The following is a 17,376-nucleotide window of genomic DNA, read 5'->3' on the forward strand; positions in this document are numbered from 1 at the left end:
TTCAAACATTTTTATTGATGATTCATTTGTCTCAGCGTCAATCGATCAATGACGACGCCATGTTGTTGAGTAGGGTTACATACAATCTATTGTTGTGAACGTTACGAACGATTACAAAATGAAACACGGAAACTAGCCGCGCCCATCCGGGAAGGTCATTTCGGACCTCGGAGGGGGCTTTCGATACTAATTAAACATTTACATAACTCTGTACTAGTGTGTGGGAGGATACTTTGAAGGCGGGGAGGAGGGCTTATTTTGCTTAATTATCTATTCTTCGGGGTAATGGTTGATCTCAACAAGTTTCGCTTCGAGGAGGGAGCTGGGAAATAAAAATATCTCTAAACGATTTATAATATATTATTACAAAATAGAAAAAAAAACATACAAATCGTTCTTTTAAAAATAAACTTTTCTTCTGGGGTCAATAAAAATAGTACTAAATATTTGTCTAAGTAATATCACTTACAGTGTAACGGGTTTTATTCTCTTTATTTATGTTTAAATAAATTTCAACTACAAAACAGATGAAATAGACTTCGCTCTGGGTAGATTTGTTTCTCTTTTTGTTTGATTTTTTCTTCGCGCGCGCCTTTCGACATTCCGTTCTCACTTTTGTTCGGGAAAGATCGAACCGGAACTCGGGCAGGGATGAGAAAAATAAAAAATCTGGTTCAAGAAAACAATTGCTAATAAACTCAGTTTCACGAATTCAAAACAAGCGTTAAACTCTTTTTCACTTTCCAAAGAAAAACAGAACAGAACAGAAACTAAAAATGAAAAAAAAAAAAAAACAAACGAAACTAATAAAGTAAACATAAACTTATAACAATCTCATTTCGAACAAATCACATATTTTGGACATTAATTTCCATGCTAAACTTATTGCTTTACAACGGCCTGATGGTTTCTTTTTGTCTTATATTATTTTTTTACTAAATATTCGATTTTTTTTTTCGAATTTTTCTTCAAGCGTTAAGCCGATAATCTCTTTTGTCACGTTTCTAGATTAATTATTGAATCTCATCTTGCTACATTTGTCCAGCCGATTGCCATTTCCGGTAACGATTGTAAGTGTGTTTGTATTTTTTTATGTTTTTATGTGCATCTGTATGTATGAGCATTAATTGTAGCCTGTCGAACACATTAGAAGTAGTATTTCGTAGTTAGTTTATTTTTCCTATAGTAGGGTATAGTAAGATCATTCTCTGATTCTCCAAAAACCGAACTTCTTTCCGGGAGGAAGGATTTCGGTCGATATTTTGTTTGAGCATTTCGGGAAAACGGTTTTCGCAGCAAGCTTAATCTCAGAAAGGATATCTTTCAGCTTGTTTTCGGAATTTCTTATTTTCTTTTCTGTACAAACATAGACACAATTGACCTAACAACTACGGGGGCATAAAATTACTAAACAAAGTTACAAATATAGTTCATTTAAGCTTTCTTCTGCGTCTTCCTCTTTTACGACTTATGTAGATTTAAACTATCTTAATAAAAATGGCAAGAATGGACAGAAGCTGTTTCTCTTAACCTCGGTTTCTAAATTTTCTTCATCATCTTCCTTTAGTTTGATACACCTTTGTAAGTTTCGATAAACTTAACGTAAGTCATTGTAGGCTTTCTAGATTAGTTATGTTTATATTTCTTATATTTTCTTATCGATTTCTCATCGTAACATTCAACATGAGTTAAACTTCTTTTTGTATTGTGCTTTTTTTTAATTCTGTGTAAGTGTACGTTCGTTGCCTATTGATGAGAAATAAAATCACAGTACAAATTTCATCTCGTTTGTTATGTTTTTTTTGTTTGTCTTTTTAATATTGATTCTACGCTTTTTTTTCGAATAATTTTTTTGACAACGATTCCTAAGGTTGGCAAATTTCCCAACTGTACATCACTCTGAACCGGCTTCCGGCGTTTATAAATACATAAAAATAGGAACGATTGATATACTTTCTGATCGGGTTCTTATTTCTTCGGGTAGTTTGTAATTTAGAACAAGTTTCTTCTACGGTTGAAATGTGATATTGTTGGTTTTTCTATTTATTTCTACTGGTTTTCAGTTCCGTTGCAAGTCAGACTTAACTATAATTTTGAAAACCAAAAACTGTTGGTTGTTATTCAGAATGAGGAATTGAATGATTGAATCCAAATTTTCTATTAATTTTTTTTAACGATTTTCTAGAATAGAGGTACAGAAATGACATTCTAAATTTGAATTAAAAATTGTGTCTAAGTATAGTGGATTAAAATTAAGAGTTCTGAAACTACTTTTTTTTAAGGAATTTTCGTTTACCTATGATATTCAACTTGAAATTTTAGAAAATATAATTCCAGTTTAAGCACTGCGATGTAGGTCGTTTCTTAGACCAGGCCCACCAATGGTTGCTAAACCTTGAATCGAGTACATTCAGCAACATATTTATCAACCCATCATCGCACCAACAGTTGCTAACTTGATTGGAGAAATAGCATTCGAGCAGTAGGTTGTTACAGGGTGCGTTTATGTAGCAACCCGGTAGCAACGCAGCCGGTAGTCGCTATCAGAAAATAAACAAACACAAATACCTACCTGAATCGCAACAATGGGTGCGAAAATAAGTAAGTAGATAAAAAAGCAACCAATCAAAACATCTAAAATACCGACAGAAATAGCAACTTGCGGTGGGCTTGGTCTTATGAGAAGAAAAGTAGGCTATGTCAACAAATAGGAAAAAATGAATTTTCGTTCTTTGCTCTCCGCTGTTTCGAATCGGTTGTACTTCCATTAACCGCCCAATAGGTCACAAACTTAATCCACCCGATCCGGAAAGTATCATAGAAACAGTTTCAAGATGTTCAACGGAAGCGAAGGATCGAACGGAAGCCGAAAAAGATTGACTACAGCTGACGGAAAAGTTTCTGAAATCGCGCTACCTCCGATGGAGAAAATTACGCAACCTGGGCGTTCGCCATGAAGATGGCGCTTATCAGTAATGAGTCCTGGTACACCATGGAGCCGAGAGAGGATCAAGCCGTGGATGAGTCTTCGAGCTCTGGCTACGATATTCCTGAGCGTGGAATCCATCAATTACAGCCTCTTTATGGATACCAAAAAATCGGGAGAAGCTTTGATACGTATCAAGAGAGCCTTTGAAGATAACGGCTTAACTCCAGATGGTATTTACTTTTTTACTGAAAATTATTTTCATTGTCGAGAACGGAAGCATTTACAGTATGCAAAAAAAGTTTATCCACCCACCTCACAAATTTACAATTGTAATGTTTTTCTGATGAAAATTAAGTTGATTTCATGAATGTTCCTCCACAATTTATCATTTTATGTTTATTTATTATATTGCCATTGAAAAAACGGCGTTTATATCTTTTCTCGGGGTTTTATGTGATAAATTATGAAAAAGGGTAAAAAATACGCAAAAAAGTTCATCCACCCTCAAATGGATACTACGATTTAAGTGTGTTACAAAGTCTTAAACCGTATTTGTTTTCTCCCCTCGATCAGTGGTCCAGCGTACCCGACAAATACAAACACTAATCGTTGCCACTCACTCACTCACACGCTCCCTCGCAACCCTGACAAAATTTTCGGAGCAATACCGCCCGATGGCAGTGCAACACCAGGTCAAAACCAGTGCAACACCGTTCGAATAAACAAACAGTTTGACTGCACCTAGTGGTGCACAAGTGCAACACTCGGCATAAACAAATACTGTATAAGTGTGAAGCCTGCAGCTTTCTTGAATGTAAACATTGTGTCTAGCTGTCATTTAGCGTTCTTGAAGTTTTCGTTTCGTGTTTCGTGCCCAAAAATGCCCAAATTCAGATCAGCATCCGAATCCAAATCCAATTTATCGTTAAGAAGGCAGAGCTGGACCGGGGACTATCAGCTCCAAAAATTGCGAAACAGATTGAAAGCGAATTTTCCATTCAACTCACAACACAACCCGTGCGAAATCGTCTTCATAAGAAAGGTCTTAAGGGCAGAGTAGCGCTTAAGAAGCCATAGTTGTCCGCTAAAAATATCAAAAAAGATTGAAGTGGGCCCTGGGCCAGTGATGACTGGAATATTTTGGTCAGATAATTTGGTCAGATGAGTCGAAAGTAATGCTATTTGGGTCTGATGGTATCACAAGGAAATGGCAGTGAACCGGTGAAAGTTTGAAAAAGGAGTGTTTGCGGCCTACAGTCAAGCATGGCGGTGGTGCGTTACTTAACATACATTGTTTTTTCAGCCAACTGAGCTTAACTTTGATTTTCATTTGCAGGTAGAGTCATGGTCATCCGGCGTTGGAGAACTTGAATTCATCGATGGAATCAAGACCAAGGAGGTTTATTTGGATATTTTGAAGCGGAAACTACCAGCGTCTGCACAAAAGCTAAAGTTGGGGCGCAAATATACGTTCCAACAAGACGGAGATCCGAAACACACCTCAAAGCTGGTTTAGCAATGGTTCAAAGAAAAGCGTATCAAGCTTATGGAGTGGCCAGCACAGTCTCCCGACCTAAATCCAATCGTGCATCTCTGGTCGATTTTGAAAATTAAGTTTCAGGAGCAAAAACCAACAAGCATCCAGCAATTGCGGCAGGTAATCTCAACTGAATGGGACAAAATCACCCCTGAAACAACTGCTAAGCTTGTTGAGTCGATGCCACGACATTGTGAAGCAGTTATTGAAGCCAAAGGAGGTCACACAAAGTACTAAAGCTATGTGAGCCAGAGGGGTGAATTAACTTTTTTTGCGTTATCTTTTATCTTTTTTTTAACATCATATCTCAAATGCAACAGAATATGTTTTTTTATTTGGAACTTGAATGAATTGACTTTGTTTTAACATAAACAATAATAAACTTAACAACAATTAACAGTGTTTTAATTTTCCGTTGGGTTTTTTGGGATAATTCTAGTTTTTCGCTGGAGGTGGATATACTTTTTTGCTTATTGTACGTTTGCTGAAAACGGATATACTCGATTATTTCTTAAACCTTACTCTCAGCGGCACAAAGCGTGGCGTTTTATCGACAGGAAAACTAGAGATGTCCGGTGCCTCACGACACAAGATGGTCGTGATCAGGGAACGAACGCACACTGTGTCGAAAACTATCGACCGATTTCGATTCTCAGTGCGATCTCTGAAGTCTTCGAAGTTTTATAGCGTGAAGGTATATATGCTGCCGTCAAACCTTCCATCGCTGACATGGTTTCGTGAAAAAAGATCATCTGTCACCAACTTGATGTGTTGCGTGAGCTCGCTTAGCAACAATCTGGAAAAAGTGTGTCAAGTAGATTCTGTTTTCATAGACTTCGCGAAGGCTTTTGACCGGGTTTCGAACAAATTACTGATAGCTAAGATGGATCGATTTGGTTTTCCAACCTGGTTCTGGAATGGATTGCGTCGTACCTTGCACATCGTCAAGCAAAAAACTTACACTCGAGGAAATTCGCCATGCCGTTTGGAGTACCCCAAGGAATTCACCTCGGAACCCTCTTATTCGTTATCTTTGTGAACGACTTGTGTAAAATGCTTCAATCTGACGCGCTCATGTGAGCTCATGGACGACCGACGATCTAGAACTTTTTATAAACCCACATTGGTAAACTTGAGAACTGGCGCCACTCAAACGAAATGAAGGCAATCGCAAAAAATGTAAAGTGGTCAATTTTTCACGTTCACGTAACATTGTCCATTACTTGAGCTTGAGCTTGCTATCAACTACGGTCCACCTGCGGCCCCATGGCCAATGGCATAATGGTTGCACTCCGTGATTGGCTCGAAATAATAACATTGCACAATGAGCCAAATGAAAGATTGCTAGGAACAAGCAATTCAATCTCACTGTATACAGTTTTGTGAATTTCAGACTTTGATAAGAACCAATAACGACGCCGGCCAAGTCCGTGTAGTCGATAGAGGAAAGGGAAATGCAGCACATGTTTAGACTTGTTTGCCGGAGACCGGCTGTACACCATCTCTCCACGGATCTCACGCTGAGATGTAACATTGTCCATTAAAACTACAAACTGTCTGGTGTGAGCACGTGAAGTGTATTGTATTGTTGATTTAGGTGTTAAAGTGGACAGCAGGCTCACATTTTCCGAACACATTGCAGTTTACTGTCGCAAAGAGTTTCACTGCTCTCGGATTTTAGCGCCGTATCACTACTGATTTCGACAATATTTATGCCCTCAAACCCTTCATGCCCTGCTCTTCAGTGCGAGGCTTCCTGGAGTAGGTACGCCGTACCGGTTTGGGCTCCTTCTCAGAACACCCAATCTTACCGCCTCGAACGAGTTCAACGAAGTTTCTTTAGATACGCCTTACGAACGCTTCTCTGGAATGATCAATTTCGAGTGCCACTCGAAAAGCGTCCAGCCAAATAGAAGCAAACTTTCACTTCCGATACCCTAACCTACCGAATTGACTTCTCATCTATTCTACAACGTGTTAACATATATGTATCGACCAGAACACTTCGACAACGCCAGTTTCTCTGGATTCCCGTACTAGAGCTTCCTTAATTTAGAATTGGAACAAACTTTTACTCATATTGTGGCGCTCCTGGTGGACAGATTTGGAAGTTCTTGGTGCCCACGTGTCGGGAATTTTGTCAGCTTTAAGTATGTGTTTTTGACATTCCGCAAATCGACTGTACTTTGTAAACAATCAACATGGAAGCCGAAATAAGGGGAAAAATTGTGGTTATTTGGAAAATCCATTGTGGTCTGCATCTACGCTAGCTAAACAGCTGAAATTGCCCAGAAATACCGTATGGCGCGTTATCAAACGGTATAAGCAAACATTCGGAACAAACGAGCCTCAAGCCAATCGTCGGAGTGAAACTGTCGACCGGAAAGTGTGTGGAAAGATTTTGATGACGATTAAGAGGAATTGAAATCTGTCTGATCGTGATTTGGCCAAAAAATTCGGTGCTGCCCATAGTACTGTGAGGAGAACTCGACTCCGGGAAGGAATCAAGTCGTATCGAGCTAGCAAACAGCCAAATCGGACCATAAAACAGAATAGTGTGGCCACAATCCGTGCTCGGAAGCTATACCACCAAATTCGACAGGTTTCTTCTGATGGACGATAAAACCTATGTCAAGGCTGACTTCGGGCAAATCCCACGTAAAAAATTTCACTTGGAAAGTTAATGGAACACGGGGGTGGATGTTTCAGCAAAATTTATATTTGTTTTTGCTGACAAATTTGCACGAAAATTTATGATTAAGCAGGCTATTTGCAGCTGTGGCATAAAGCGAAAATTTTCGTTACAAATAACAAAGACGTCGGAAGTATACCCAAAAGAGTGTCTGACCTATGTAATACTTTTCAATCCCACACTCTGCTTTATGCTGATGACCTGAAGCTGTTCAGAAGAATAAGCAGTGCCGTTGACTGTCTTGCCATACAAAACGACATCGGCAGAAAAGAAGACTGATGTCGCTGAAATTGAATGACTGCAAACGCCAAAAAATGTAAAATAGTCAACTTCACTCGTGCACGTAACACAGCCAACTTCGAATATCAACTCTCGGGATCAACATTGGAGAATGTCAAGTCCATTCTCGACCTGGGAGTGAAAATTGACAGCAAACTAACATTCGCTGAACACATCGCGCTCACGTCTGCGAAGGGTTTTGCTGCATTAGGAATTTTGCGTCGTAGCACGGAAGTCTTCGACGACGTCTATGCTCTGAAAGCAGTATACTGCTCTTCGGTTCGTAGCATTATGGAATACGCCGATCAGGTATGGGCTCCTACTCAGAGTCCACACTGCTACCGACTTGAAGGTGTCCAGCGAAGCTTCGTTAGGTACGCTGTCCGGCGCCTTCCTTGGAACGAACCACTTCGACTTCCGCCGTACGAGCAAAGGTGTGCTCTGATACGCATTGCTTCTCTCGAAAAGCATCGTCCCGAGCTACAACAGGCATTTATCTTTGATGTCTTAACTAATCGTGTTGACTTTGCTCGCGTACTAGAACGCGTCAACCTATACATATCCACGAGGACACTACGACAACGTCAGTTCCTCTGTATACCTTTTCACCGTACTGTATATGGCCGAAACCATCCCATAGATAAATGTTGTACACGTTTCAACTCAGTGTACCATTTTCTAAATTCGATATGTGAAAACGTAGATTAAAATTAGGATTAAGTTGTATTTCTTAGTTTCAAGTTAGTCTGTACGGTATTCCAACCAAAGATGAACTAAATAAAAAAAAGAGTGTCTCCAAAAACGAATTTCGCCGTTCATTCGATCCCACGACCATCCCGTAATGTTTTGACCAGGTTTGGGAATCTGTCATTACAGCAAAGTCGTTCAAGAATGGTATGCAAAGAAAGGGGTTCAGTTTGTTCCGAAAAACCTTAACCCACCCAATTGCTTTCAGTTCCGCCCTATTGAGAAATACTGGGCAATCATGAAGAGGAGACTCAAGGCAAAGGGAAAGGTTGTCAAAGACATCAATCAGGTGAAGACCTGGTGGAATAAGATACTTAGCTGAAATGATGGACGAAGAAGGTGTGCGCCGCCTAATGAGCCGTGTTACAGGAAAAATTCAAGAATCCCTTCGAAACCGTGACGAATAGTTTTATTGGTATTTTTTCTTAACAGTTTGAAGAAAACGCTACATTTGTATAAAAAAATGCTTGAACTCTATAAAAAAAACTGAAATACAGGCAATTGCTTTTGTTACAATTCTATTTGGAGCTAGCTTTACTGGAAAGGTTGTGATCAGCAAAAAGCGGCGTTTCGAACGAACGACGAAGGATGTCTTACCGCAGCGGTTTCGATTGGCAATCGCTCAAGCATCACCGACTGATCCCAAGCCTCGGGTTGTCCGGACTGAAAACGCTAGAAAGTAGCCATATCCGACGAACTCAAATTGCTCCATCAGAACAGCGTTTGGGAGCTTGCTCATCATCACCTTCCGATAGATTTTCGAAAAAAGGACTACAAGTTCGGAAGGATGATCCGGCACAAATGTCGTCTGGTGGAAACACCTGTACGTCCATGTACACAACCTACCTTAAACGGATGTTTGGAAGAAGTCATCTTCATGAAGCCTCGCCTGGTGTTCCTGCTGCGAAGGGACAGGTGTGACATCTGATCAAAATTTTATACGGTCTGAAGCAGTCGGCATAAATGTGGAACCCCAAACTGGACGATGTGATGCGGAAAGCTGAATTCAAACTGTTGGAAGCAGACGTGCCTCTGTGTTCGGCATCGAAACGGGAAGATGGTCTACATCATCGTATATGTGGACGATATGTTGGTCGCAATATCCAGTGAATCCGAGTACCAATAGGTCTTCGAATACTTGCAGACGCCACTTGGAGGTGTGAAGTAGTTTCTTTGTTATACAGGTGATCCGATCGAAGAAAGGTTTCAATCTGGGTCAAAAAACTTACATCGAGAAGCTGCTAGAGAGGTTAAACCTGAGCAATACGAATGGGTCAAGAATTCCGATGGATATCGGATATATAAAATAAAAAGAGGAAACGGGAACTTTCATCAATTGTGACCAATACCAGTCTCGTTGGAAGTTTGCTGAATCTGGTGGTGGTGGTGGTGAACTCGCGGCCAGGCATCGAAAAATCGTCTTAAAAAACCGTCGATCTCGAGCTTAATCTGGCAGGCAAATCAGATGCCGACAGGCCGACGTTGGCTGGGCAAGCACAGTTCAAGAAAGAGGTCCAAACACGTGAAAACCAATTACCTCATTTCGAGCCGAAAGTAATTGTGAGGAGTTGATCTGTTAGTATCATTAGCATGAATTAATCTCTCGCTCCCTGACTCACACGGGCTCTCGGACCACCTGTCATGTTCACGTTCCATTTTTTAATTCAAAATTAAGTATGACCGAGGCTCAAAACATAGTTCGATTCTATGAACTTAAAGTTAAGTCCCCTTTTTTCTCCTTGCGATGGTTCAAAATGGAGTTCGAACTGCGAACTCAAAATTGATCCTTTTTTTCCTTCGGCGAGGGAGCAAAGCTGAGTTCGACCTTATGAACTAAAAATTGAACTCTCTTTGGTGGACTGAAAACAATAAGCGAGTTTAGTTCGAACCGGAACAGCAACCAACGAACACTTCGCAAAATTTTGTCGTTCCGGAACAATAACCGGAAGACTATGAAAGAATTCATAATAAAATGTTCACCGTGTCAGCATAAAATTCTGTCCGTCATTGTCATCATATGGTGAGCGGCTTGGAATGTCCGGAAACTTCCGGATGTTATTTACTTCCCGTGGGAAGCGACATCCGGAAGTTTTCTTTGACCGGGAGGAAACAGCAACATCCGGGTACAACAAATTTTAATCATCCTTTAATTCCCTGAAAATGAGCTACCCTCGAATAGAAAGAATAAATTCGAGTTCGGCTGCCGAACTTAGTATTGAGTATGCCTATCAGAACTTAGTTTTGCGATTGCCGAGTCAAACTCAAAGTTGAGGGCTGCCACCGAAGTGCTGTTTTGAACCAAAACTACTTAATTTTGAGTTTAAAAAAAATGAGCGTGTTGATCAGAAACCGGTCCACAGTGAGTCAAGGTCCTCGCGGTAAGCATCATCATCGGCTCGGTAGGTTCTCGATGCAGGTCAATAGGAAAACCAGAGATTTCTTCGGTTAGTCGAGCTGAGTTTTCACAATAGCGATTCTACCAGGAGTTTTTTTGTTTTTGTTTTTAAATAAATCGACAGTTTTTAAATCAAATTATTCTTATTTCTTCGGTTAGTCAGGCTGAGTTTTCACAGGTATCAGAAAAGGGTTAGGCTTAAAAGCGGAACGTTATCCAAACAAACGGGAAAATTGTGCCTAGCCTTTTTTGTAGATTTCATCATATACCTGAGAAACTTGAAAATCTATTAAAAGAATAAAAAAATAAATTCAATAGATTAAACATCCAATGGTACACAAAAGGTACAGAAAAAAATCGATCCCTAGAAACAATAGAAACCGTAGATAGACGGGAGAATTTTTGAACACCTAGTCACTAAAGTTAGTTCTAAAGTTCTAAAGTTAGTGTTTACATAATTCAATTATCAAGTTTTGATTAAAAAAAAGTCTGTAACCGACAATGTTCCGAATCTTATGTTCATGATGTTTAATAAACATGTTGGAGTCTGGCTTGCAACGCACGAACGAAAACCTAAAAGGAAACGTAGGTATTCGAACATAAACTTTAAGAAGGGGGCAGTGACATGGGGTGTAGTACGATCTCTCCACCTGGAGAGAGCTAATCTGTGGATTACCGTCCAGCGACGATGGTGGCAGTATTGAGTAGAAGTGATGTCGTGGCAGGTTGTTGTTGTTGTTGTTGCGATTGCTGGTGTTGCTGCTGCTGTTGTTGCTGGGACACAACCGCAAGTGGTGGCGGAGGAAGGATCACGGAAGCAGCTGCGGCCTGTTGCTGATCAACGGCGGCGACCGCTCGGTTCTGTTTGCTGGCCTTCACACTGCCGGATGGGTTCTTCTGGGCCATGTGCGTTTGGTAGTGTTTGGCCAGGTGGGCCTTTTGGCGAAAACTTTTGCCACAGAGGGAACAGGCGAACGGTTTCTCGCCGGTGTGGGTCCGGATATGCACGTTGACGGAGTATTTATCCTTGAAGCCCTTGGAACAGATCGAGCAGTAGTGTAGCGATCGTTCCTTCCGTTGACCGTTACAATGGGTAGGGCTGGGGTTGTTGGCACTGCTGTGGCTGGTCGTGTTCAGTAGCGAGCCGGAAGTGTTGTTGAGGTTGCTCATACTGCTGTTATTGTTGTTGTTGACCGCTGCTGCTATGCTGGGGTTTCCGGTTGCGGAGGAGTTTGCACTGTTGTTGTTGTTGTTATTGTTGAGAGATCGCTTGTACTTCTTGGAAGATCGAGGTGCTTTCACCTTGGCAGTGGAAGTTGTCGTGACAACATCGGAGGACGTCGTGGTCGAAATGACGTGATGGTTGGTGTTGTTTGCACTCGATATCACTAGGTTGTTGTTGTTGTTACCGTTATTACTACTGATAAGGTTGTTAGGATTGTGGTGTTGTTGGTTGTTGATGGCAGCGGGTTCGACGATAATTTCGGTGTAGTTATTATCAGTACAAAACTGCTGGACTTCTGTGGCGATCCGTTTCAACTTTTCGTAGTCTTCGGTGAAGGCCGAATCGAGCGTAAGGAACATGTCGTCGACTACGACGCCCGAGCCCAGATCCCCGACATTCGGGGTGAGCGATTGGTGGTGATGCGGGTGATTGGAGTTGGGCGAATGCATCGTGGCATCTTCGAAGAGCGGATTCACCAGGGTGGAATCGGCGTAGCCTAGCGACTCGGCCTCTCCCGGGTAAAGTACCCTCCGAAGTTCTTCCTCTTTGATTTGACCTGCGGGTATGACTGTGATGCCGTTCTGTAGCTGCACCGGGGATCCCTTGGTATAACCTTTCCCCTGGAGGGCACTTCGCAGCAAGGACTCGGGCGTCTCGTGCTCTATCACGTTGTGATCCGACATCTGCCAGTCGTTGTTGTTGTTCTGGTAGGCTATCACACTGTTCGGATCCATCAGGCTGTTGGACAGCACAATGTTGGTAGATGTAACGGGTATTTGTTGTACTTGTTGGTGAAGATGTTGGCTAGCTAGCAGATCGTGTTGTTGTTGCTGCTGCTGTTGCTGTTGGGATTGATCGTCCTTGGCGTGATGATCCGTCCCGAAGCCACTGTCGTCGTAGGAGTAACACTCGGTCTTGACATACCCAGGAAAACCACCGAGTATCGTGTCGAGATCCAGATTCGATGCAGGAGGCGGAGGTTCGGTGGCAGTTGGTTCCTTCCGAAGGACCCACGGCTCCGGAGCGCCGTTCAGTACCGTCAGGGTGTAGATCTGTAAGAGATGGTGAAATTAGTATAGTGTGAATGAAATGTAGATTTTTGTTAGAAAAATCAATACATACCTGCCCATCGGTATCGGTAACGGTGTTCTCAACGGCCGCCCCCGCATGGTTCGTTCCGTTATTCTGCTGGATCCAACAGTAGCGGTTGATGTCATCGAACATGGACTGATCGAGACGGTTAGCGTCCTTGTCGGGCCCCCAGAACTGGAATTGGAGCAAAGAAACAGAAAGACAATTAGAAACGGGGAAAAGGTCATTCATTCGTACGTCGGCCCCCACACTTTTTGGCCACACGCCGCCACATGCATGCTTCGCGGAACGTTATGGGGGCCACCTTTGCTCAAACAATAAACTCCCAGGGAGTCGTTACTGGGCAGTAGAACGCAGCGGTTAAAATGTGAAAAATATATTGCTCCGGTGAATTTTTACGATCGATAAATCCCCGCTGTCCCGGCACTCGCCAAATTAAAGTCGTTTTGCCGTAGCGCCATAACCTTAAATTAAGAGGTAGAGAAATATGAAACAACCACACAAAAAAAATGTGTCACCCAACCAATGATGTTTTTCAACCATCCCTCCCCAAGAAATCGTTGTTGGTTGGCTAATTTTTTCGTCATTGCTTATTTTCCCCGCATTCAGCTTATCTGGAAAACGATTATCGCGGAACTTTTCCACCGACCAAAAATGCCGCCATATTTCGGTCGATGGGATTTATGAACCATTAGCTCCCTGTCGGTTGCTTTCCCTACGCTGCTGACTGGAGGCCACTGGCGGCAAATGGCGAAAGGCTTGGCTACGTAAAACCGGTAATGTTCATCAAAAGATAAGGCGTTACCAAACGATTGAAGGCGAAAAATTACCGTATTCTTTCTTTTTGCCGGTTCAACTTAAATGACTGAGACGATTGCGGGAGTTGTTTATAATGTAATCACGAATCTCCCCAGCCCATTTGAAAGGTTGTTATCTTGAGGAATTAACTTCACAAGAAACGACCTTGGAGGAACCCGGTTTCAATCTTGGATTGTTGACCATCTTAGATTCAACGCCTTTTTCTACCTGACTGAAATCTTATACGTTCCTTTTTAAGTAAGCCTAACTGCATAAGTGATCTGTCGAGGGCTCAGGGTTGCAGTGGGTGATTCCCAGACATTAATTTAGCGGACACTAGCTCCCAAATTTCGGGTGAGTTTCTTTTATTCACTTTTGCGGTTTTTCTTGAGATCAAATGATGACACTTGCACTGATAGTTCAAACAGTTTATTTTAAACAATTACTACACACTTTATTTTTAACTTTAGAAGACTTTTACTGACTTATATTGAATTTTATTACTAAACACTTAACATCAAGAAACAACAATGATTTTGAACTTGCGGCTTGGCCGTCTACTCTTCGTGCTGGAACAAATTGAAGTGATCGGGATGATGGCGGTTCGATATGCCCAAGCCTATCTTCGCGGTGCATAGAACGCCATATCTCCCGCCAAGAAACTCGCGGAGTTCTATCATAATAGGTTCGAAATATTTCTCGCCTCACGCGCCGTCGGTGTTTGCGCCGTCGGTAGTTGCGCCGTCGGTAGTTGCGCCGTCGGTAGTTGCGCCGTCGGTGATTGCGCCGTGTCGAAATTACGCTGGCTGATGTAGAGGATCGATTTCCATGCATAAACATCCTGCCACCTCCAGAAATGACCATTTCTGGATAACGTTGAAATCGTCTTCGCTGCAGCCGTGGGACCATGCGCTTTGATCTGGGGAAAATATAAGACCCGGTAGACCTGGACGAAAACGTACAAAATATTGGAATGGTCCTCACCTGGGACCCAAATTATCTGGGGGCCTTGTATTTATAATCGTAACTGCTTTATCTGCCTTCAAAACCATCAAACCAAACCCGTATCATTGAGATCCTTGTTCATTGATGATCTTCGTCTCCATTCAGTTCTGCATTCATTGATGCGATTGATAACAAAGTTATGTGAATGCTATCCTACCAACATCTTCTCGTTTCTGTGTCAACCCAAAATTCCCATCTGCTCTATGAAGTGTTTCAGTTGCCCATTGTATAGTTTAGAAAATAATCGATCTGTGCCTGGCACTTATCATCTGCTCTGAGCTCAAGTAGCACAGTTGCTCGCAGCAACCCCGAAACCACGTAAAATCTTCTCTTTGAAATTAAACCCATATCCTATGCCATAACAACCAACCAGCCGAAAACTCTGAGCATCAAATCCAGAATATCTTATTTCATCGGCGAAAACATTGCGAAGCCCAGACGAACACTACCACTTGTGGCTTTCCTTGCTTGCTGTTGTTGGAATTGTTCTCCAGGGAACGATCGATTTGAGAGATGCTCGGGATACTGGTAGCTTTGCCGTCAGCTGATCGATCAGCTGTTCGATAAGCATGTGTTCGGTGATCCGCTCGATTACCAATACATCGTAACTGGTCGACCGGGAGCTGGAAATGGACCCGAAGCAATCGTTGATGGTAAGAGCGTGGCCCTGGAGAGTGAAGAGGAGAGCCTGAGAGAACGATTAGCTGTTTTGGTTCGTCTGGTCGCAAGATTATTCCATCCACCCTGGTGACGTCATCGAGTTGGATCACCGCTCGTTGGACAAACGCTGCTGTTGTGTGAGGCCTTCGGCAGTTGCAAATTGATGCTGACCAGCAGAACACTGTTCTCTGCCACCATGAAGATTGTCGATGCTGTGCTGGTGGATCACAGAAGTTACGTCTTCTGCAAATGAACAACCCTTCTTATTCCGAAATCTTAACCCAATCCCAATATAGCCCAAGTGTTATAAAAATGCAATATCTTATACGTGTAAGCCGACTGCTGAAGCCTCCATTCAGCAGGACTGATGTTGAAAATATCTTCGTCGTTCAATATTCATTATTCTGCCACCGTCTGTGCGCACGCAATTTGAGCCAAGTAAACAAACACCCCGCGATAGCCCTGTCTGTTGCCTATGCTTCTTACCCCTCAATCGCTTGCTCTCTTAATAAACGAGTTGATCAAAAGCCGAAGTTTTGTCGAACGTAACCGTGTGTGGAAATGTTCGTGTAAGTTGATCATGGATCAAGCGCTGAAATGTTGGTTGGAGAATGTTTCTGTGTGGGTCATGGATACAATTTCGTTTCTCTAGATGCTAATCGATTGGTGTGAGATCGCAATAGGATCGCGCGCATACTACTATGCTGAATTACCGGTTGGTGGGAGCGACAGTAGACTGGTTTAGATGTATGCTCGCACTCGATCACTTGTTCCATGTGACCGGGCCGAAAATACTCCGTACTAACTTTATGGTATTGGTCCACCAGAGGATGTTTGTTTACCAATCGATTATCCAACAGCTGATTGATGACGTCATCCTTCGAAGGGAAACGAAAGCTGTCGCGATCATGCAATGGGTTGACTGTAGCTACGTTACATGAAATGGGGGTGCTGATTGATGCATTTGACAGGGTTTTCCCAGAGACGACCCATCCGAAAACTGTATTGATTAGGAACGGCTGTGAGTCACTCAAACAAATGTTACCGGGAACAGAAAACAGATCAAAAAATATCTCGGCTCCCAGCACGAGATCAATAGGTTGCCTTGTATAAAATGCTGGATCAGCTAATTGTAAGTTTTCGGGAATTGACCATTGGGAAATGTCTATGTTCACCGTCGGCAAATCAATGGTAACTTTGGGTAAAATGAGCAAAGGCACAGTTGCAGTAAACTCCGAGGTACGGGATTTGATTAAGGCTTGAAATTGGAAATTGACGTTAGTAGACGAGTTTCCAATCCCGGCAATTGGTACGTCAACCTTCGTACGTTTTGCCTGCATGAGCTTGTACAAGCGATTGGAGGCAAAACAACACTCGCTGCCTGAATCCAGCAGGGCTCGAGCCAAGTGTTGTTTTCCCGTGTCGTCAACAACAACGACTACTGCCGTGGCTAGAATCACTCGGGGTCGATCGGAGATGTGTGAGTTACAGCTGGTGATCCCCGTGTGTGCTGCATTGCTTCTCGGAGCTGGAGTTGGAGCTGGGAACGGTGACTGTTGTATGTTGATCGTTGGTGGGTTGCTAATAGAGTGAATTTCTTTTGGGCTGGTCTGTGTAGGATTGGCAGGGCACAGGAGCGTGTGATGTGTTGACCTACAGTTCTTGCAGCAGTTAATCGATCGGCATTCGCGCGCGTGGTGGCCTCTCCGTAGGCAATTTAGGCACAATCGGTTTCGTTTGGCTAGTGCGGTTTTTTGCTGAACGGACAGTTTGTTGAAAATGGGGCACTGGTAAATAATGTGATATTGTGAACAAACGACACATATTCGGGCTCTGGGGGTTTGAAATGCAGCATAGCTTCCGGAGCGTGAATTATTGTGGCGATTTTGGGATAGGGATTTGGGTTCAGTGTGTGTGTGGGGTGTTAGCTGTTCTAAGACAGCTACTCTGCGCTGGATGAAGGAGGTAAGTTCTTGAAACGTTGTGGTTTCTATGGCAGATGAATGGTCTTCCCAAT

At 42.6% G+C, this 17,376-nt stretch overlaps 1 protein-coding gene across 1 annotated transcript in view; it reads right to left on the minus strand.

Annotated features, from left to right (window-relative positions):
* Positions 1-17,376, minus strand: part of LOC129754151 (probable serine/threonine-protein kinase tsuA) — a 162,075-nt gene continuing 144,699 nt past the window's right edge. The window contains exons 3-4 of the mRNA XM_055750034.1: positions 12,927-13,070; positions 1-12,856 (exon numbers count right to left, since the gene is read on the minus strand). Of these exons, the coding sequence (XP_055606009.1) occupies positions 11,252-12,856; positions 12,927-13,070 (1,749 nt within the window). The 3' untranslated portion in view covers positions 1-11,251. The remainder of the gene's footprint in view (positions 12,857-12,926; positions 13,071-17,376) is intronic.

This window comes from Uranotaenia lowii, chromosome 3 (assembly GCF_029784155.1).
Source record: "Uranotaenia lowii strain MFRU-FL chromosome 3, ASM2978415v1, whole genome shotgun sequence".
Taxonomy (NCBI): Eukaryota; Metazoa; Arthropoda; class Insecta; order Diptera; family Culicidae; genus Uranotaenia; species Uranotaenia lowii.